Source organism: Typha latifolia, chromosome 9 (assembly GCF_019914945.1).
Source record: "Typha latifolia isolate L0001 chromosome 9, TyphaL0001v2, whole genome shotgun sequence".
In the NCBI taxonomy this organism is placed as follows: Eukaryota; Viridiplantae; Streptophyta; class Magnoliopsida; order Poales; family Typhaceae; genus Typha; species Typha latifolia.
Genome location: NC_133094.1, coordinates 5,191,296 through 5,215,163, shown reverse-complemented (window position 1 = coordinate 5,215,163; position 23,868 = coordinate 5,191,296). Strand labels below are relative to the sequence as shown.

Below are 23,868 nucleotides of genomic sequence, written 5' to 3'. Positions count from 1 at the left end.
CAAAGTCATAACAGTATAATCATCTCTAATCATCTCTATTTATCATCACCATACTTATATCCAAGATCAGCCTAATTAGATGCATGATAAAATATATTCGACTGTAATCATCTCTAGATAAAGTTATATAATCATGCTGGAGGCACAATATGCATGTACATAATATATAATATAATCTAATTTGAAAAATACGTCTAGGGGATAAGACTACTCACCACCACTACAAATACCAAACAATCACTTATTCACGTTGCTACGACAATGATCGAGCCTCGATAGCTAAGTCCACGGGGTCTTGAACAGGGGGGTCGGAATATGAAATTATTGAAGTAGTAAGAAGTTAGCCGTTCATCTAATTAAAATCCGTTCATGTAAAATATGATGATTTATTAGATTTTAGAATTTCTACTTATCTTTATAACTAGCTAGATTTTTAATTATAAATAAAAATATAAGTATAGATAAGAACCTAATTATAATTAAATTATATCTTGATTAATTAGGGACTATGTAGTCATTACTTTATAAAATAATAAATAAATACATAAGCTGATTATTTTATTTGTTACAAAATAATAATGTATAATAAATTATTAGAATTATTTAAAATGTATCTCATAAAAATATTAGTATATAAATTTGATAATTATAATTTACAAATCTATATATTAATCTAATAGAGATATGAATAAATAAATATGAGTATTACTTATATTTATACCTAATTAATCATTGATTATACAAATTATAATTAATACTAATCATATTGAAGAATATATATTATTATTAAAAGAATTAATGTCTAAATAATCTATTTGCATTAATTAAGAAGGAAAAACCTAAATAAATAACATCAATAAAATAAATAAATAATTAATTAATTAAAAGAAAACTGCCATCAGTGTTGAGCTCGGCCCCAGCACTACCTGCTACCTTTCTGCTACAGTGTTGGGTCGAGCCCAGCACTGTGTAGAAAAAGAGAGAGCAGAAGCCGATGAAGGAGAAAAAGAAAGAAAGAAGAAGAAGAAGAAGAAGAAGAAAAAGGTGGAGAAGAAGAAGAAGAAGAAGAAGAAGAGAGGAGGGGAGGGAGGTGCGGACCTGGGCTGGCGGGGAGGGGCTCGGCCCGCTGCTGGCTAGCCAACGGCGGCCTCTCGCCGACGGCTCGGCTACGGCGAGCCCGAGCTCAAGGCAAGAAAGAGAGAGAGAGGAAAAAAAGGAAAGAGTGGGGGAGTGAGAGGTCTCACCGGCGGCGGCGGCTCTAGGGAAGGTGTCGGTAATGGAGAGAAAGGAGTGCGAGAGAGAATAGAGAGAGAGTAGAGTGAGAGGGTGGCCGAGAGAGAGAGAGAGAGAGAGAGAGAGAGAGAGAGAGCGGCGGTGGAGGGGAAAAAGGGTGGTAGTGTCGGGGCCCGCCACGGCCAGCTGGCCGCAGCTAGTTGGCTGCGACCATGGCGGTGGGCATGTGGCACCTCACCATGCAAGCTGCTCTTGCATGGGCACAAGGCCACTACCTTTTTTTTTTAATCCCTACTTGGATTATTACAGAGTCACCTCAAAAAGCATTTTTCTTAAATTCTATACTAGCCAATTAATCTAATTGACTAGTCAAATGGACTAGCTTAATATTCTAACATTTTTCTCTTAAGCTAGACTATTTCCACACCGAGTTTCTTCTTCAATTTGGTGAAGGTATCCATCTTGAGAGCTTTGGTGAATATGTCTGCTAATTGATCTTGAGTCTTGCAATACTTGACCTCGATCTCACCATCTTTGACCAAATCTCGAATATGGTTGCTTCTACTATGGAAGATCGGGTTCTTTGTGAGTGCAATTGCTGATTTGTTATCACAAAATAAATTTGTGCATTTTCCTTGTGGATGCTTGAGTTCTTCCAAAATCCACCTTAGCCATAATGCTTGACAACTTGCTAACGACAAGGCAATATACCCTGCTTCTGCAGTAGAGAGAGCAACAACATCTTGCTTCTTTGAAGACCATGAGATTGCACCGGAGCCGACATTGAAAACATAGCTGGAAGTACTCTTGCTATCGTCGGTGCTTCCACCCCAATCACTATCACAATAACTAACTAAACATGAATTGTTAGTACTTTTATAAGTAATACCTTCATCCAAGGGACCACTAATATATCCCAAAATTCTTTTCCCAGCATTCCAATGACATCTTCTTGCTGTACTACCAACAAGACTTCTATAAAAAGTAGCATCTAAAGATTTATCATCACCTTGCTTGCTTAATTTTAAGCCAACCTCCATTGGTGTGCTTATAGGTGAAGCACCTTCCATTTGGAATCTCTTCAAGAGATCCGTTGCATACTTCTTTTGTGAGATGGAAATTTTGTCTCCATTTTGTTTAACTTCAATGCCAAGAAAGAAATGTAGAAGTCCCATGTCTGTCATCTCGAATTCATGCATCATGCTTTTCTTGAAAGCTTCACAATAATTTGGACTATTGCTAGTGAAGATCAAATCATCAACATAAATGCATGTAATTAAAAACTCACCATGTGTACCTTCTGTGATGTAAAGAGTATGCTCAAATGGACACCTCTTGAATCCATTTTTCAAGAAATATCCATCTATGCGACTATACCATGCCCTTGGTGCTTGCTTTAAGCCATACAAGGCTTTCTTCAACTTGCATACTTTATGCTCTTCACCTTTCTTCACATAGCCTGGAGGTTGATGAATATAGACCTCCTCTTCAAGAACACCATTCAGGAATGCTGATTTGACATCCATTTGATGCACCTTCCATTTATTTTGAGTCGCCAAAGCCAAGACCATGCGAATTGTCTCAAGTCGAACAACAGGGGCAAAAACTTCATTGTAGTCAACGCCATACTTTTGATTGTAGCCTTTTGCTACCAATCGAGCCTTGTGCTTCTCAACTTCACCTTTTTCATTCAACTTGGTCTTGTAGATCCATTTAACACCTTTTGTTTTGTGCCCAGTAGGAAGATCTACAAGATCCCAAGTATCATTTTTTGTGATTGAATCAATTTCTTGATCCATAGCATGTCTCCATTTTTGTTGGTTTGAAGCCTCCTCAAAAGTGATAGGATCTGCATCAATAAATAGTGCAAAGTTGCTCATATCATCATATGATACTTCTCTTGCAGCTTCATAGATATCTCTAATGCTCCTTGTCTTCCTTGGTAGAGACTCTGATGATGAAGACGTTGAAGATGACGTGGAAGAAGAAGACGGGGAAGTAGGCGGAGTCCTTTCTTCTTCTCCAAGATCACCACCTTGACTTTCTTCTTCACTTGCAAGAATAGAATATTTTCTTTTCTCTTTTCCATCCCACCCCCAAGATTCTCCTTCATTAAATTTGACATCTCTACTTACAATAACATTCTTAGTAAGGGGATTAAAGAGTTTATAGGCTTTGGACATTTCACTATAGCCTATAAGAATATATTTTTCAGATTTGTCATCCAATTTCTTTCTTTTTTCATCAGGCACATGCACATAGGCAATGCTTTCAAAAACCCTCAAGTGAGCAACACATGGCTTGTGTCCACTCCAAGCTTCTTGAGGTGTCATGTCATGCACACTTTTGGAAGTTGCACGATTCAAAAGATAGACTGCACATGCAACGGCTTTGGCCCAAAATGTATTAGGCATCCCTTTTGTCTTTAACATGCTTCTAGCAAGCTCCATAATAGTCCGGTTCTTCCTTTCCACCACTCCATTTTGTTGTGGTGTATAGCGAGTAGTAACTTGATGTTTTATGCCATGCTCTTTGAAAAAAGAGATAAAATTTTGTGAATTATATTCACCTCCTTGGTCGGAACACAAAGTTTTTAAGATATATCCACTTTGCTTTTCGACTAAGGCCTTGAATTCTTTAAACTTGTTCAATACATCTCTCTTTTCTTTAAGAAAATAAATCCATGTCTTTCTACTATAATCATCAATAAAGGTAAGGAAATAACGATTACCTCCAATGGATGTTGTGTGCATAGGGCCACATAGATCGGTACAAACAAGCTCAAGAGGTTTGTATGCTTTCCAAGCTTTTCCACTTGAAAAAGAGTCTCGGTGATGTTTTCTAAGTGCACACCCTTCACATACTTGATCATGTTGATGAATATTTGGCATGCCTCGTACCATATATTTCTTGCATATGTGAGAAAGAGAGCTAAAACTCAAATGACCATACCGGAGATGCCAAAGCCATGACTCATCCTTTATGATGGTGTTGAAGCATGGAAGAACTTCACTTTGTATCTTCAAGGGAAACATCTTGTTTGGTGTCATATTCACTTTGGCTATAAGAATATTGTTCTTGTCCTTGATTTTGCATGAGTCTTCCTTGAAGAGAACATCATGACCCTTAGAAAGAAGTTCTCCAACACTCAAAAGATTTTGCTTAAGATCTGAAACATAGAAGACATTAGTAATGCATTTGACACCTTTCTTTGTTTTGACAAGAATGTCACCACTCCCTTTGACTGGTAGCTTGTTGTTATCGCCAATGCGAACCTCACTTTGGATAGATTCATCCAAAGTGACAAAAGCACATTTGTTCCCTGTCATGCGGTTACTACAACCACTATCAACGTACCAAATATCATTAATAACATCTTTTTGTACATTACAAACAAGAAAGAGAGAACCATCATCCTTCTTTTGATCATTTTCTTGAGCATAGTTCGCATCTTTATTTTCCTCCTCGGTAATTCTTTTTCTACACATTCTTTTTATGTGGCCATATTTGCCACAATGATGACATTGGACGTTTGCATATCGTCCTCATCCTCTACCTCTACCTCTAGTTGAAGTAGATGAGAATGTATTATCATTTTCATTTTCTTGGCCTCTTCCTCCATTGTTTCTACCTCTCCCATAGCTAAAATGCCGTCCTCCTTTCCCTCTAGAACCTCCTCTCAATGAAATTTGAGATTGAAAGGCTTACTCTAAGGAAGGGGAATCAAATTGATTCATGCGATGTTCATGGGATTGGAGTGATCCCAATAAACTTTCAATGGAGATAGTAGATAAATCTTTAGATTCTTCAATAGCAACAACAATATGCTCATACTTTTTAGTTAAACTTCTAAGAATTTTTTCAACTACTCTTTGGTCTAAAATTTTCTCACCATTAGTCCTCAATTGATTAATAATAGAGATTACCCGATTGAAGTAGTCTTCAACTACTTCAGAGTCCTCATGTGAAGCGTGTCAAATTCGGCTCGAAGAATTTGAAGCCGCACCATCTTCACCTCCTCCTCTCCTTTGTAGGACACATTGAGTATATCTCACGCTTCTTTCGCCGTCGACACGGTGGATATTCGTTCAAAGATTGCCTCGTCCACCGCTTGATAAATAAAGAATAATGTCTTCTTGTCCTTCTTGCGAGTCTCCTTTAACTCATTGAGTTGTTGTGGGGTGAGTGTTGTCACGTTCTCTGGCTCAACATAGCCTTTCTCTACGATATCCCATAGATCTTAGGATCCATAGAGAATATTCATTTGGATACTCCATTGGTTGAAATTCTTTCCGGTGAAGTGAGGAAGTTGGGGTTGCAACAAGCTATTGGAAGCCATTGTATTGAAAGGAAAGCTAGCTTTGATACCACTTTGTTAGGAGAGGGTGATTGTAATCTCAAGTAAAGAAGATTGTTCTCTTAATACAAGATGAAGTAGATAAAAAATTTTAAACTTTTCTTCATATCCTTCCACAAGATAAGACCACATATATATATAGTGGTTTACATGACTCTTAGATATACTATATGACTCTTAGTTATTATATATAAAGCTTTGATTTCTATCATCTAGAGAATCCAAAGATTACTATTATTTAAAGGTATAGAAAACACTAAGAGTCACCTCAAAACCAAAGCATTTTTCTTGAATTCTATACTAGCCAATTAATCTAATTGACTAGTCAAATGGACTAGCTTAATATTCTAACAGGGCACTCATATTGGAAGTGCCCTAGTTTTTGGCAATTGTGACATTCTATAGTTTCTTTGTTGAATTGTTGTCGGCCTCTTCCTCTTCATCTTCCACTTTCTCTTCCTCGAGTTACACCTCTTCCTCGATCTCTAAAACCAACATTCTCTTTATGACTGGTCTTAAGAGCTTGCTCTTCATTTTCATGTCCCATTCATTCGCTGCTCGTGCACTAGGAGACTATTTTGAAGCTCATATATTGTTAGAGTTTCCAAGTCGTTGCATTCTTCGATAGAACATACCACATAATCAAACTTCGAGGTCATGGACCTCAAAATCTTCTCTATGATCGTCACCTGCTCTATCTTCTCCCTATGTGTTTTGATCTTGTTAGCAATTGCTAGAGTTCTTGAAAAGTAATTCACTTTCTCGCCTTCCTTCATATGTAATACTTCATACTCTCTTCTCAAAGCTTGTAATTGGGCACGGTTAACTCAAGTTGTGCCTTGAAATTTTTGCTTCATGGAATCCCAAGTATTCTTGGATGTGTCTTGATTAAGAATTGTCTCCATGGTTGTACAATCAATAGCTTGGAAGAGGTAGTTTTTACTTTGAGGTCTTTGAGCTTTTGATCGTCAATTGCCTTTCTCTAAGCATCAGTCAATGCAGCTCCACCATCGTGACTCCATCTTCGATCAGTGACCAATACTCCTTTGATTTCAAGAGGTTTTCCATTAGCATGGCCCAATGGTTGTAATGTCCATCAAACTTTGGTATGGCAGGTTGCACAAATCCTCCTTTTGAACTCGATGCCATCATCTCTCTTTTCTCGCTTTCTCTTGCTTTTTGAAATCTACAGATTTCTTCTCTTTTCACTCAAGATCAAGCCCCATCTTGGAGCTCTGATACCACTATTGGATAGCTCTAAATGTCTATTGTGGAAGATAGTAATTTAAAAGCAGTCAAAACTATCTTATTAATAACACAACTAGGGCTCTTATATAGCTTTTACAATATAGAAATCACAAACTGCATCCACAATTTACGTGACCTATATCATGGCTAAAATTAAGGAAGAACAATTCAAATGCTAATCTACACCCTATAAAGTAGGGTTTATTAAACAAGAAATAGTCGACATGAAACTGCAGTGATTAGTCAACAAGTAATCAAAATGTCTAACACATATTAGAATTGTCATAGTTATGATAAAAGTACTCTATTTATCCTATGTGAGAGAATGATCGGAAATAATTTGTATTTGAGTACTTACTTCTTTTATAAGTGTATTTGATAAGCATGGCTATGATACAACTCAGTCATATTGGCTCCACTCGCGACATTGGGTTCATTAGGATGAACCTATTTATCTAGTTTAATTTTTGCTTGAAGAAATAAAAGATTTTTTATCGGGGGCATTCGAATGCAAAGACCGCATTCGAAAGAGCCATGTGAACGCCTACACGTGTTCACAAAAATAGAGAATGTGATTTGTGCGTTTGAACGACCTCGGGCCGGTTCGAACATGACCATTCGAATGCCTGCACACATTCGCAACAACAGAAAATAGTATTTGTGCGTTCGAACGTGATCGGGCATGTTCAAACGCACCGTGGTAAAAATTGTTAGTTTGTTAGGGTTTTAACTTAATTGTTAGGTCCCAGGGATGAGCCTCTATAAATATTTTAAGAAAACCCTAATTGGAGTTAATCTGTAATTGGAATGACATTATTGCCCTTATCTCCCTCCTTCTTGCTCTAGCCATTGACGCCCTCTCCCACCTCCTTTCTTCTACCATCAAAGTCCTTGGTCGGCTTCCTCTAACTCCTAATCCCCCTCTTTTGTAGTAACTTCTCCCCCTTCACTCAGAAAAAATTATCCTAGCACCTATCTAGCCATTAAAGCACTAACAAGCTAGGGTTCATCCGACCTTCGGTCATTGTTTGGCTGATATCTCAAGATCTAGCCATCCAAACCCTGCGATTTTTAATTTTTTGGAATATTCTCTTCAAGGGAGACAACATATTTAAAATTCAGCAAGATCCAATGGCTAGATCAATTGAAACCCCATTCGAACATCACGTCCTTAAACCGGTCCAAAACCATTACAGATCGGATCAAGCTGATTCGTAACAACTGCTATTAGAGTCAACAATCCTCGGATAATCATGGCTAGAACAAGATTGAAGGCAGCAAAGAAAACAAGCGACCAAGGCTTGGAGACGGACCACTTGGCTCCGTCAAGATTGCCATCCCCAAAGAGTTCGCGAGGTCGAACAGAAGGCCTTTTCGATCTCTCATGAACCATGGTGTTCGTGGCACAAACAATGTTAGAGAAGAAGGCAACCTTAGTGGACATGAACCAAAATCTTCAAAGGCGTCCCCCCTAAGCATATCAATAGTGGGGAAGTTAATCAAGGCGGCATCCTGCCTAGAAATAATGGGGAAGATCTAGCTAGGGCTACGGCTTCTGTGGCTCCACCACCTGTTGCTATCCAACCAGATCATCGACCTCCACCTCATGATCATTATCGAAGATAAGAGGATCATCCCTTACCACAAGATCGGGTCCAGCAAGGACCGATCTTGGCGGTACTATGGCAGCAACGCGACGAACCGCAAGGGCGTCGCGCCGATTTACCACTCTTGCACTCGAGGGCTCCCATGGCTCCATACCTAAAGGAGGAACCTTAGAAGGAGTGGGAGGAACCCCTATATCAACCAAGGGCCCAGCAACATGAGCCACTTCAACAAGGATGCGAGAACGGACATGATCAAATGCTACAACCCTGAAGCGACCCATTGGATTGGATCAATAGGGTAGAACAATTCTTCACCTATCAAGGGACACCTGACCACCAAAAGATGCTTCTGGCCTCATTCCACCTCAAGCAGCACATCACGCACGCACCTTCATCACTTGGGAGGAATACTTTGATGCACTTTATGTGCGTTTCAGACCCTCCGACTATGAAGACTTCCAAGCCATCTTGACGAAACCAACCCAAAAGACCTCTGTAATAGCCTACCAAGAGGAGTTTGAAAGAATTAGCAATCGAGTCCATAGATGGTCAAAATTTGCTCTTAAAAGCACCTTCGTCTTCGAGCTTCGTCGAGATACCCAAGCAGAATTCAAGGCGACTCGTCTTACTACCTTGTTGGAAGCTTTCTTAGTTGCTCAAATGATAGAAGAGAAGATAAGGGAGTTAAAGGCCACACATCGTCAAGCGTGGAGCACTAGCGACCCGTGCTCCAACCCTAGACCGTTGGTCTCAGGAGTGGCATGTTTGGGGTAGATTCAGCCAAACCCCAATTGGCCACCCCCACCACAGACAGCCCCTGACTATAGAGGACAGCAACAAATGATGGGTCGACGCCTCACACTAGCGGAGATCGAAGAACGACGCTCGAAGGGCCTATGCTTTTATTGTGACGAGCGCTTCGTATCAGGTCACAAATGCTCCAAACAACTCACTGCCATTATGCTCATGGAGGAGATGATCGAGGATGATCCCATTGAAGATCTTGAGGTGCAGCAAGAGGAGGAAGGTGGCCAGACCGAAGAGGACAACTTGCTTGATGTCCAAGCCGAGCTCTCCCTTCATTCTTTTGCCGACGAGTCGACTCCGAAAACTCTTTGGGTCAAAGATATGATCAAGAAGAATAAAGTCCTAATTCTTATTGATTTAGGAAGCACCCACAATTTTGTGGATTCTTGGATGGTGAGGTGTTTGGGATTAGAATCGGAGCCTTCCAATGGCTTCGATGTGGTTATTGGTGATGGCACCATGTCGACTTGGTGCTTAGGGTACAATGGCTTAGGGATCTTGGACCGGTCACCTTCAACTTCACCACCATGGCGATGGAGTTTAGTCATGAAGGCCAACTGATTCAGCTACTAGCCGCATTAAGCAAGGAAGCCAAAGGACGATCCAACACACTTACCCGCTGACTTAAATACTATTTTGTACGAATTTGAAGGTGTATTCCAACAGCTATATGAATTGGCTCCACCTATGACGCAAGATCATCGTATCAAGATTATACCAGGGGTGGGTCTAGCAAATGTTAGGCTATACCGTTATCCTTTTATTCAAAAGGAGGCTATAATGAAGACGGTCCAAGAGATGTTGTCCAACAAGGTGATAAGATCAAGTCGAAGCGTCTATTCTTCACTAGTCTTGCTCGTGCAGAAGAAGGATGGATCGTGGCGGTTTTGTATGGACTATCGAGTTCTCAATTCCATCACTGTCAAAGACTGGTATCCTATACCGGTGATCAAAGAGTTGCTAGATGAATTGGCGGGTGCATGCTATTTCTCAAAGATAGATTTGAGGGCAAGGTACTATCAAATCAGAGTAGAATTGTTTGATGTGCACAAGACGGCATTTAGAACTCATGATGGGCACTACAAGTTCCTCGTCATATCTTTTAGTCCTACCAATGCTCTCACCACTTTTCAAAACTTAATGAATGATATCTTTAGGCCTTATTTGAGGCAATATGTGCTGATATTCTTTAATGACATATTGGTATACAGCCACACATGGGAGGAGCAATTGTGACATCTTCAAAAGATACTTGGCTTATTACGACAATACCAGTTGAAGGCCAAAGACTCCAAGTGTTCATGGGGCAGCGATGGGTCGACTACCTAGGCCACATCATATCTAAAGATGGTGTGGAAGTTGACCCTAAGAAGATCTAAAACATGGTGGAATGGCCGCTGCCTAAGAATACCATGGAGCTACGCGGCTTCCTTAGCTTAACCAGCTACTACCATCATTTTGTGGCGAACTATGGCGAGGTTGCAACTCCTCTCATGACCTTGCTATAGAAGGGTGCATTCACATGGACGGACAAAGCAAGGGAAGCATTTGAAGCCATGAAGAAGGCGATGATCTCAGCCTCGGTCCTTGTTTTAGCAGATTTCACCAAACTGTTCACAATTGAGTGCGACGGGTCCGAAGTCGGCATTGGGGCTATTTTGTTGCAAGAAGATAGACCCGTGGCTTACATGAGCAAGGCTCTTTCAGAATGTTCACAGCTACTCTACTTATAAAGGGAGATGCTCGCCATCATCCATGCAATTACTAAGTGGAGGCCTTATCTCAACGAGTGTCGCTTCACGATCCGCACTAATTAAAAGAGTTTGCCATACTTCTTTGGGCAGTGCATCCACACACAAGCCCAACAAAGATGGGCGTCCAAGCTACTTGGATACGACTACAAGTTGATGTACAAAAAAGGGACCGAATCTAGCTGAGTTGGCAGCTACGAGAGGCCTACAAGAAGGATTTGGACACCATGAGATTATGGGACGACCTTCTGTAGATCCTAGCTATATGCAAAGAGTTGTGGTGAAGGACGGACTCTTAGTGGACCAAGGCAAGGTAATTATTCTAGCTAATCGCCGCTTGCACATGGAGTTGGTGCACCACTTTCATGACACCCCTATGGCTAGACATGAGGGGGTGTTGCGCACCAATAAACAGTTGAGCCAGAGTTGCACATGGGCTGGAATGAAGAAGGATGTACAAGCCTACGTCAAGGCTTACGAGGTGTGTCAAAGAGCGAAGACGAAATCGACTAAACCCACTAGCTTGCTACAACTTCTTTTAATTCCAATGAAGATTTGGGAGGACGTCGCCATAGACTTCATTAACAGTCTACCTAAGGCCAGAGGTCATTCGGTGATCATAGTGGTGGTGGATTGCCTCAGCAACTATGCACATTTTTTAGCCTTGGCGCATCCCTACACGGCGAAGAAGGTTGCAGAGGTTTATGTGCATGACGTGGCCAAGATGCATGGTATGCCAAAGTCGATTATTTCATTTCATGATTCTATATTTGTGAGTTAATTTTGGCAGGAATTATTTGCTCTCCAAGGGACTACCTTCCATATGAGTTCAGCTTATCACCCTCAAACGGACGACCATTCTGAGGTGCTGAACCAATGCTTAGACCAATACTTGTGGTGCTTTATCGGCGAACGACCGCGGTAGTGGCTGTCTTGTTTGCCATGGGTAGAATGGTCCTACAACACGGCCTTCCACTTGGCCATTGGCATGACTCTGTTCGAGGCTGTCTATGGTCAACTGCCTCCGACCTTGCACACATACCTGCCATTGGCCCGAGCCGACCAAACTGAGGTGGATGCAGTTTTGCAAGATCGTGATGAGGTATTAAGGAGACTCAAGATCCACTAGCGACTGCCTAGAACTAAATAAAGCAAGTTTATAACTAGCGGCACCAAGAGAGGTCCTTCTCAATTGGGGATTGGGTCTACATCAAGCTCCAACCATATCGACAAAGCTTGGTTATATCCATCCTTAATCAAAAGTTGGCTCCAAAATTCTATGGACCTTATTAGGTGACCGAGAGGATTGGACCCATGGTGTACCATCGAGACTTACCTAAGGAGGCATGAATACATCTAGTTTTTCATGTCTCAAGCCTTAAGGAGCCCCATGCCGAACCGATTGGAGTTGTTCCACTCGAGCCAATAAAGGCTGATCTAGACGAATCAGAAGCTGAATCAAGTATCCCTATTCCAGTTTGGATCCTAGCCAGATGACACACTCGAGTCCAGGACGAGTAGATGACCGAGATTTTGGTGGAGTGGTGCGGACACACAGTGGAAGAGGCGACTTGGATGCTCGAATTCGACTTCATGAATCGCTATCTAGATCTGACACCTTAAGGGCAAGGTGAACGAAAGCATGGTGGAGTGATACTACTCAATCATATTGACTCTACTCACGACACTGGGTTCATTGTGATGATCCTATTTATCTAGTTTGATTTTTACTTGAAGAAATAAACAATTTTTACCGAGGGGCGCCAAGACCGCATTCGAACGGTCCATGCGAACGCCTGCACATGTTCACAAAAACAGAGAATGTGATTTATGCGTTCGAACGACCTTAGGCCTGTTCGAATGCAATTGTTCAAACATCTGCACACGTTCACAACGATAGAGAACAGTATTTGTGCATTCAAACGTGATCGGGCGCATTCGAACACACCGTGGCAAAAATTGTTGATTTGTTAGTGTTTTAACTTAGTTTTTAGGTCCCAGGGGTGATCCTCTATAAATATGTTGAGAAAACCCTAATTATAGTTAATTTGTAATTGCAACGGCATTGTTGCCCTTATCTCTCTCCTTTTTGCTCTAGCTATTGGCGCCCTCTCCCACCTCCTTCCTTCCACCGCCTATGTCTTTAGTCGACTTCCTCTAACTCATAATCCCTCTCTTCTGCAGTAACTTCTCCCTCTTTACTTAAAAGAAATTATTCTAGCACCTATCTAGTCATTGAAAGGCTAACAAGCTAGGGTTTATCCGACCTTCGGTCACTATTCAGTCGATATCTCAAGATCTAGCCATCCAAACCCTGTGATCTTAGATTCATTGGAAAGCCCTCTTCAAGGGCGACAACATCCAAAATTTAGCTAGATCCATTGACTAGATCAATTAGAATCCCCTTCGAAAGTCACATTCTTAAACTAGTTCAGAATCGTTACGAATCAAATCAAGCCAGTTCGTAACAGGTTATCTTTCTTATTTATCGATGTGATTATTTATTATCTTCTCATGGAAAATCTTATACCAGGATGGCACGAGAGAAGAGGAGGTAGAGAGCATAACATCCAAATGCAAGACATGAAAGATGAATGACACACTGAACTTTAAAGACTTTGATGATAATTTGAGCAACTTATGGCTTGAACATCAAGAAGCTTGTAGGAAGCTGGTGAGTCAAGCTATGTGTTTTCTAGTGATGAATTGATATAAATCTTAGACGACTAAGTTTTGGAGTGAATGGTTGAGTCTCTAAAGTAAATCAAAGGCCCTAGTAAATATCATCTCTTAGAGTAGTGTGTGATTCTTGGAGTCATGTACCTTGGAATAAATATTATCTTGAATGTTGTATTAAAATTTTATAGTTACCTTAGGAGTACTATTATATACATACATACATACATGCATACATACATACATACATACATATATATATATATATATATATTTGATTCAATTTTCTCTTCCCTACTCTCATTATACAACCCGTTGCTAAAAATTTCCTAAAAGGAGAAAATCAGCATTGGATTGGATAAATAGGTCACTAAAATTTCTTAAAATTAATTTGTTTCAGCTCATAATTAAAAGTGACTTGTCTAACTTACAGACTAAATGAGGTTGGGATCTTTGAAAACTAGGAGGTGTAAAACAATATCTTCGGCGTATTTCACTACAATTTCACAGATCTGATCCGGATTTGAGAGAGATATTAAGCACAGAGAAAAGAAAAAGAAACAAATCATCAGGGCGAACCAAATTTTGGGTTCTTGTTTTTAAAATTATAACACAAATCTCCAAATAAATTGATGCAATAGTGACAAGTAGTAATACATATGTAGAGTAGTAGCAGTAGTATTAGCTCATCTCATCTCATCATTGCAGCAATCATACGTACTCATCCCTAACTCCCAACTACGACAACAAATCTAGACACTCACAACTCAAAAGAAGAAAGACTGCCACCAAAATACGTGCGACCACGACTTGCAAAAACTTATTAACCAACCAAAGCTCGTAAAAGTAATTAATAATTAATCAGTTATCTCCATCTTTAGCTGGTGAGGGCCTCCTCCTTGTGGGTCTCGATGACGACGTCGGACGTGGGGTACGCGGCGCACGTGAGGACGAAGCCCGCCTCGAGCTGGTCGTCGTCGAGGAAGCTGGCGTCGGACTGGTCGACCTCGCCGGTGACCACTTTGCCGGCGCAGGAGGAGCAGGAGCCGGCGCGACACGAGTAGGGTAAGCTGATCCCCTCCTCCTCGGCCTGGTCAAGGATGTAGACGTCGTCGGGGCACTGGAACTCCACCTCGCCCTCCGGGGTGATCAGCTTCACGTTGTACGCCGCCATGGCGAGCACGCGGCCCCGCCCGGTGGAGAGGCCGAAGAGGCTGCTGGCGCGGGGGAGGGCGGCGCGGAGGGACGACGCCGCCGATGGGGCGGCGTGGCGGCGGTGGGAGAAGGTGGTAGTTAGGGATAGGGTTGTGGTAGCTGCGGCCGCCATGGTGATGAAGAGGAGAGGAGAGGAGAGTGCTAGTGTTTGGGTTTGGGAGGGAGAGAGGAGGCGGGAGGGGGAGTGATGGGGAGTGATAGAGAGGAGGTATAGAGGTTGCATGAGAGGATAAGAGGAGGGGATTGTGGTGGTGTGTGGGTTGACACGTGGAAGGGGTTTAGTGGTGGGTGCGTTATCTTTGTGATAGGAGAGTCATTGGGTGAATGGATGGCGGTGGATTGGCGAAGGGAGACGTGGTCAGTGGAGATGGGCTCTTAGGAGTGTGGTCTCGATGTGCACCCTTTTCTCTTTTTCTTTATTTTTTAATATATTTTTAAATATTTTAGTAGAATATATTTGATCAACCATCTACGAATAAGCGCCCGTGGCCTAATGGATAAGGCGCTTGACTTCTAATCAAGCGATTGTGGGTTCGAGTCCCACCGGGCGTGCTGTCTCTCCAATTATAATAATTTAGTTTATTTTTTAATAGATTTTTAAATATTTTAGGACATTATTATCAAGCCGATGAATAATAATAAGCAAATACTTTAGTACCCGTTTAAAATTTATAATCTTAATATAATGGCTATAATAGCTAGTTTTGATATCTGTTACTAACGTTCTTTTCTTTCGTTAAGATTTCTCTCTAAGATATGATTATACCTTAATTATATGAGATATCATTTAATATTAATAATTTAAATTTGATTCTTTAGAGATAAACTTTAATTTAAATATGATTCTTTAGAGATAAACTTTAATTTAAATATGATTCTCTATCTATACCTGTTATTAAATTTAATTTAAATCAATTTTAAACTAATGAGAGATATATATAAATAATAAAAATAATCAAAGAGATAAAATTTAATTAAATTTTCATCATGTTAATTATAAAAGGACATCAATACCCTTATTATGATATATATACATTACTCTCAATTAAGAATATATATATATATATATCTTTTACTTGATAAAATATTTAGACACTATAATTATCAAAAAATAATGTGTAAGTAATATATTTAAAAAATAATAATTACCTACTGAATTGGTAATATTTTTTAAAATTTTTATATTTCTATTATAACTTTAAACATCTTAACTGTTAAATCTTCATCAAACAATTTGATAAACAATTAACTCTACGGTAGGAAAGAAGGGTTCAAAATAATATGCATTGATCTTTTAATTTTATATATCATAGGCTTAATCTGCATGTCACTCAATATCTATTTTATCCAAGATAACAGACAAAAGAAGATTAGTGATGTAGTGACAAGTAAGCTGAAATTTCACAATATATAACCACAGTAACAATAGCCATACAACCCATGATTCTGGATGAAGCATAACAATTACATAGCAGATTGTTTAATTCAGGAAGCCCTTTGATACATGCAGCAGCCCAAGGTGTACGAAAATATCATATAATATGCCTGCGATAACTGATCACCTAGGGGATTCAACTTCTGGAAGATAGAGCTACTTTTAGGTAGCAAGATTTTCTGCAAATAAGTATCTTTGCGTCACTAAATAGTTCCCTGTTTATTGCTTACAAGAGGGATCATCTCCATTCTACCCTGGGGAGTGCTTGGAGTTCTAGCTGTTCCGGGGACAGCAGGTTGCTGGGATATCATGTGCCTAACATATCCATAGAAAGTGCAGCCCAGCAGAGTCACAGCACAGCCGAAAGCATTCATATAGGAAATTGGATTTCGAAAGATAAGCCATGAGACCAGCACTGCAACTGCGACCTGTGACAGATATGTTTATATATCATCCTGTAAGCACGTAAATGGAATCATGAAATAAATGATTAGCTGAACTCACTTTGAGGTTTCCCGCGACATTGAAGGTTACAGCAGTGGTTGAGTGTATGACATAGAAGATGGAGAAGTTGAGACAAAAAGCCAATACTCCTGAGCTGAAAATGATGAACAGCGATGGAAAGATGGATTCATGTGTGTAGAACCAATTGATGACTCCCTGCCCTTCAAGTAAAACAGCTGGTACTGCAAGTATCATGGTTGCAAAGGGTGCCATGTAGTATACTGTGTTAATACTACAAAACAGAAGCACAAATTACATAAACATACCAAAAGAAGGCCCAGTAGCTTTAATCTAATTCATTTACATGAGGCAATCTTAATAGTTCCATACTCAACCATCTCGTAGTAACTGCTGTAGACTCTCCAATTTATGGATAAATGCAACAGAAGAGGCACTATGTTTTTATTCCAATGATAAATTAGAAAATACCTCACAAGATTGTATATTCTCATCCCCGTTCCAAATAAAAGAATATTTTATGCCCACTTTTCTGAAATTAAAGTTTCTCTGAATTTAAGAAGACTAATTTATAAAACCACAGGAAAAAATTGTTTTTCTTTCTCTACATATGAACACTAGATCATAAACATGAGATTTCTCTGTTGATTTCTACTCTTAGAGTTTTCAACAAAATTTACTAAGATTGAATTGTTATGGTACAGCTAAATGTTGGTATCCCATTTCAGGATTTCTAACTTAAAGCACTAAAAGTCCTCACATGGAAACCATATGTAAAGCAAGTCAAATACTGCCTCAGTCAATATCACAGTCTTACACAAAATGCATACCACATAGTTAATCCATCGACATTTTATGCTGTGTTTACCAGAGCTTAGGTGCTGAGGGTGTTACGAGAACATATATTCACCTTAAGAGTAACAAATTTGAAACGTGAGCACAGTAACCGATTTCCAAATTAGAAGACAAGAAGGGAAATATTTTAGCAGCTACCTAGAGTATGATACTTGAGAAAGTAAGTGGCAACAAGAACCTTCAAATCTGGTGAATTATGTGAGCTGTGGGACAGGATGTGTCGGAGAAGGATAAGGCCAAGTGGAGATGGTGGAATCTTCACAGGGATATCACTCTATAAGTTCCTTAATAATAGGGAGAAGCCCTCAGGTGTTGCCTGATTTTTGGAAGATAAAAGCTCCTTTAAAGATCAAAGTTTTTCTTTGGTTGGCACGTAATAATTGCATCCTAACCAAAGATAACATGTCTAGAAGAGGGTGGTCTGGTAATGAAGGTTGTGTATTTTGTGGCAGGGAGGAATCTGTTAGACAATTTCTTTTTGAAGTGTGGGTATGTGCAGCATATTTGACAGTGGACAAAGAAAGTTTTTGAGTGTAGCAGTAAGCACAGTTTGTCACTGACCTGTTTTAATTGAAATCCCATGTTGTGAAGCAGAAGAGCAGGAAATTGTGGTATAGTTAGTGTGCGGGGTTATTTTGTGCTATTTGTCTTGAGATAAATAGAAGAATGTTTCATGATAAATCTAAATACTCATTAAGCCATATTTCTATCCTGGGCAGGTACTCAAGGAAAAGAGATCAGGAGCAAAGCATGAAAGCTGCTGCAGGAAGGCGGCTTGGTGATTCTGGATGATGATTGACGGACTTCTATCCTTTGGTTGTGTCTGGATGATGTTTTGGGTCAAACATATGGCATTTTGTGTTCATGATGTTGTAACAAGTTTGTGCTGATCCATCTGGGTTGTCATATTGTAGGTGGTAAACTTTGTGGGTTTTCCGGATAGTAGTGCCCATTGGTGGTCCGGATGTTGATTCTGCTATTTTTTGTGGTTTGATCTAGTTTTAGTTTTTGTTCGTTGATGGGACACCTTTTAGTAAGGAATGTCCCAGTGTGATGTTGGTGTTTGGAAAAACAGGGTTGTTTTACTGTTATGTTTCAATGAAACTGGGTCCTGAGTGACCTTTCCTTCAAAAAGAAAAAAGGAAAAAGAACAAAAGGAACCTTCAAATGGGAAATGGAAACATGATATACATAGTAAACCAATTTTCTGTATAATCTACTTTACTGCTAGATTCAAGTATGATATTAATTGCGGTCCATGATTACAATGGCAATGATAGCAATGATGACAATAAGATGAGAAAAGATATTGCAAAGTAGCTTTTAATATCTAATAATTCAAATGCAATCATCAATCACCATAACAGTAGAAGATACTGTACCTGTCAAATTTAAATCCATGAAGAAGGGACTCTGCAAGAATAGTCTTTGTAGATGTAGCTAGACAGCCAAATAAGGCAGCACAAAATCCAAATACATTGAAGCTAAGTTCTGTCATTGATGTTAGAAGTATTCCCCCAACAATGGGTATCAGAGAAGTCCATATGCGCCATTCAAAATATTTCCTCCAGACTAACCACTGCAGGACAACTGTTTTGGAAAGAAGACATCAGAATGTACTGTACATCAAATGCAAATCCAAAACTTATAGAGAATCTAACAACAATAAGATTGCACATTGATACAGATGTTTACCAACCTGTTGTTGCAGGAGTGAATGATTTTATTGTTTGCATGAAAGAGACTGGAATGTAACGCAAGCTCACATTTCCCAACACAATGTTGATGCAGAACACAAATGACATAGGAAAAATCCTTCTCCAATGGTCTTCAGGATCAACTTCAATTAAAGGTTTAATCTTAAGCAATCTGATGGCAATGTAAGCTCCAACAGCAGAGCACATGAAGTGGACGCATGATACTGTCAGCGGAAACTTGAAATCCAGTTTCTGCATTTAAATATCCACTATGACTATCAAGCATATGTACATAAAGTTGCATCATTGTAACGAAGAAATATATCTGTCCAACTATATTCTATCTGATAAAGTATGAACCATTATGCTAGTCATGGCCTATCTGGACAGGTAAAGGTATGAACATTATTATGAAAAATGAACAAAAATTATATAGACCACTTTATTGACTATCTGTTAAACACAAAAAATTATCAAGATTATGCTTTTCATTATTTTACAACCCTACAACCGAGATGCTAAAACACCTTATGTCCTATTAGGCTGCTTCCTAATTTTATCATGACTTATTTCCATTTCTTTTTGTAAAAAGATCTTCAATATGTTCAATAATGTAAAATGCAAAAGATCATATAATATTTGAAGAGTATGAACAAGTATTTCCTCAACAATAATACAATAGCTCATTCATAATATGTTAGCAATATAAGATAACATACTTATCATTTTGAATCCAATAAAGCCATTGATGGCATCAAGGCATGTCTAGCCCCTTGCATCCAAGATATCATGATATCAAGCGTTTGGTGACAGTCTCCTAAAAAATGAGGTAAAGTTGTACATCTTCCCAATCTAGAACTCAGATAAATGAGAGCCTTGTGCATTAGAATGCCCTTTAATTCAATGAAGCCATTTATAAACCTAAAGCTTCAATTAGTTTTGATGAGAAGCAGACAAACTTACTCAACTTGCACAAGTCACGAGAATAGGACATGAGCCAATTAGCAACAAATGCATAGGCATCGTATCACCGCATAAAATTAGAGTAAAGATAAAAGAAGCAAATAAAATGCTCAAATTATTGTTCTATGATGACATCCCATCATTCACTAGTCCAACATTCTCTGCAAATGGTACTTAACAAATAATCGAATGATATTTTACTATTCATCATTAATTTTACATGTAAATTTCTTCTCAATCCAAGAGGGGTGAACATCATAGTCATCATTCAAGCCTTTTTCAAATAAACATAGTGTCAGCTATAGAAACTATACTATAGTGCCAAATTCCCACCCAAATGGAAATTCAAGCTAGACAAAGGCACATTAAGATTCACATGGCCAGTTTAACTCTAGCAAGACCAACTTATTTGTCGCAGCCTACACTACTAATGCATCCAGTGTGCATCTCTCCTATTAACCTAGATCAGTGAGTAAAATGAAAACTCTAAAGATAGGGATTTCACTCATCTCTAACAGAATAAAAGGGTGCCCTAGTGAATGAGGCTCTGCCTACATGAGGTCTGAGGAGGGAAGATGTACGTAATATTATCTTCATTTCCAGAAAGATTGTTTCCAAGCGTAAACTGATGACAGTTGGATGGAAGTGGCATGCCTTACTAGAACACCAAATGATTGTGCATATTGTCAAAAACTTAGTTATTTCCGGATATGTTCATCTTTTGAATAGGAACATTAGGTCGGATGGTTAATTTCTATCAACACACCACACAAGGGAATGGTGTGACACCACCTATCCCTACACAAGAATAGGAACATTCTAGTCAATTTTTCATGTTTTAAACACCAGTTATTCCTTTTAATCAATGTATACAATCACACTTCAAGGCACTGATAAAGGGACCATATAGGAAATGATACTACAAATCAGATATTTGCGATGAAATATACAATCAAGCAAAGTTCAATTATTTTGAAAGATCCATAAGAAATGAAATAGCTCTCTTAAATTGTCAGATAGGGAGATAATGACTCAAGATAATAACATAAATATGTAGATGTGGGCTGGGAGATACATAAGTAGATATCCTGATTAATAAATAGAAAAATGGTCATAGGTACAAGAATTTTCAAGAACATTCATTTAATATATTTCCTTTCTCAATGAATCTTAAAATTCATCATGGCTTTTCACTAACTCATCTTCACTATCTAAAGCATGCATCTTTTGTTAGTTCAAAAGGTTCTAGATTCCCCTTTCTCTAATTTTGATAAGACAATTTGGTGTGGATTTCACCCTTTGTCCACTATAAGCACTTGTCTGGTTCCTGATTAGGAAATTTCCTATTTTAGATTAAGAAATACTACTCTAGATTTGTGACCAAACCTCAAATTATCTACCTTGATTTGACTAAAGTCATTTCACATGTCAAAAATCCTCTTTCCTCTTTCTTACCACTCACCTATCTCATTCCACAAATCAAAAGTTCTGGCTCAATTTTCTCACCTATCTTCTCTCTCCTACTATCTACATATCTTATTTCTTATTTAAGTATGCATTGCATACTTACAAAAAATAAGAACATTTTCATTTAAATTTACATATCAAATAAGGTACTTGAGTCAATTTTCACTTCTTATTTATACTTTTTTTCTTAGTTTTATGTCACACCAAAGATAATTATTGCACTAGTATTCTAATTTACAACTAAACACGTTGTTTCCCTACTCCACGTTGTTTCCCTACTCTAGATTAGAGGTACATTTAAGAGTAAGAAATTGAAATAGCTATTCTAGATTTTTCCTTAACCGTAAATCAAACCGAGCCAAGAGAATATAGGAACTTCATAGATAACCCAGTTACTAAATTCATCCATACATTTCTGAAGAGAGTTTTGAATGTCATCATTAAGAAAGAGGAAATATATAGAAGGCCATGCTTAGAACCTTGATGCCATACTAAATGTACAGCACACTCCCAATGCTAAAATCATAGTAATAAAAGGATTTCCAACAAAACTTAACACGCTTATGCTTTATATAAACAAATATCCTTGCAAATAATCTACTCTTCCAACAATATCTAAAAGAGTGAAGCTATACACATGTCAGCGAATCCAAAAGGATAACATTAAGTTTCAGCTAAGCACGAATCAGACTAATATCGGATTCTGCTAGACCCAAGATTGTAATTTTCTGTTAGCACTAATTCCGATTTATTTACCAGCAACAAAATGCCCGTAGGATTTCCAAAAGAAAAGAAAAAGGTGAAAATTTGCCTACCCCTTTGACGAAATGTTTACAACTCTAACATCATACCTGGAAGATCCACTTGTTCATGATGATGACGCTGACGTTGAACGCCCACCACTGCAGTATCGCGAGGATCGAACGAACCATCCCCCAACTCGATGCCCGACTCTCCTCCATCTCCCGATAGGCGGAAAACAAACTCCCAGTTCCACCCAACGCCAAGTAGGGTAAGAAGACAATGGCGATCGAAACCGTCGAGTAGAGGGATTTATGTAAACCCCGTGAGATCTTAACCCAGACGCAGATCTTGGTATTAATTTCCTAGGAATTGAAACGCTTCCATCCTTTCTCCTCTCTCTCCTCTCTTGTATTAGAGAGGGGTGGGAGGGAGAGACGTGAGGGAAGGAGGAGGTAGTGGCCAAGGCTGTAGCTGGTGCGGGTGTGTGTCTCTATTCAAGTATTTATGCAATCTTTTGCTTTTATTTTCAACGAAAGCCTGAGAGAAAATAATTAGTAATTACAGTGCAAGAGACCGGAATAAGTTCAATCCTAGTATATTTATGCTAATTTTTAGAACTAGTAGAAGAGAGCATATTATAGTTTAAACTATTCTTGTATTGATGTGATCGGAGCCTAATGGGTCACCGAAAGGGGTAGATTGGGTTTGCTAGGTCAAATCGTAGTATTAGTTATTTGCTATTTTTAGAGAACTTCTGGTATAAGCTCGTGCTTGAACAATGGCGTCCGAACAACAGATCATAGGAGCGTCTTTCATTGAGGCATATTCGAACGCCAACCAACATTATTCAAATGCAATAGTCCTAGAGCAGCAAAACATCGAGGCGTTCCGAACTCTCCAACCCGAGAGTAGTGCTCGTCGAAGCGTTCGAACACTACAATCCGAGAGTACCCTTTGTCCAGTGGCATTCAAATGTCGTCCAATGACATTCAGACACTTGAACTTGAGAGTACAGATTTGGAGTTTCGACAAAGCGTTCAAACAGCCATCCAATGGTGTTCAAACACTGGACACTGAGGTTATTTCGTATTAGAATTAATTTGAATATTTTTGAATTTATAGCTAACCTTTGAGATTATGAAAGAATATTGATATTTTCTATCTTCTACCTCCTATGCTCTTTCTCATCTCTCATAATCTTCTTCGATCCAAGGTTGATGCTATTCCTTCCTTCTCGACTATCGATCCTCCTAGTCCAATGCCACCCACTCTAGACCATGGCCGTAGACTAGTTCCTCCCTCCTCATTCGTCGATCTCCCTTCTTCTTTAGGGCCAGCCATCTTCTCCCCC

At 39.2% G+C, this 23,868-nt stretch overlaps 2 protein-coding genes and 1 non-coding gene across 3 annotated transcripts; 1 reads left to right on the top strand and 2 right to left on the bottom strand.

Annotated features, from left to right (window-relative positions):
- Positions 1-14,247: 14,247 nt before the first annotated feature.
- On the bottom strand, positions 14,248-15,108 carry LOC140794685 (ferredoxin-like). The gene has a single exon (XM_073146815.1). The coding sequence runs from the start codon at positions 15,004-15,006 to the stop codon at positions 14,557-14,559; it is 450 nt and encodes a 149-aa protein (XP_073002916.1). The 5' UTR covers positions 15,007-15,108; the 3' UTR covers positions 14,248-14,556.
- A 265-nt stretch (positions 15,109-15,373) lies between these two features.
- Positions 15,374-15,446, top strand: TRNAR-UCU (transfer RNA arginine (anticodon UCU)). Its single transcript has one exon. It is a non-coding gene; the product is annotated as a tRNA-Arg (tRNA).
- Positions 15,447-16,273: 827 nt separating this feature from the next.
- Positions 16,274-23,048, bottom strand: LOC140795331 (UDP-galactose transporter 1-like). The gene is made up of 5 exons (XM_073147831.1): positions 22,625-23,048; positions 19,346-19,595; positions 19,029-19,236; positions 16,834-17,065; positions 16,274-16,757 (listed from the first exon to the last, which is right to left on the bottom strand). The coding sequence occupies exons 1-5, from the start codon at positions 22,733-22,735 to the stop codon at positions 16,533-16,535; spliced, it is 1,026 nt and encodes a 341-aa protein (XP_073003932.1). The 5' UTR covers positions 22,736-23,048; the 3' UTR covers positions 16,274-16,532.
- Positions 23,049-23,868: the final 820 nt, after the last annotated feature.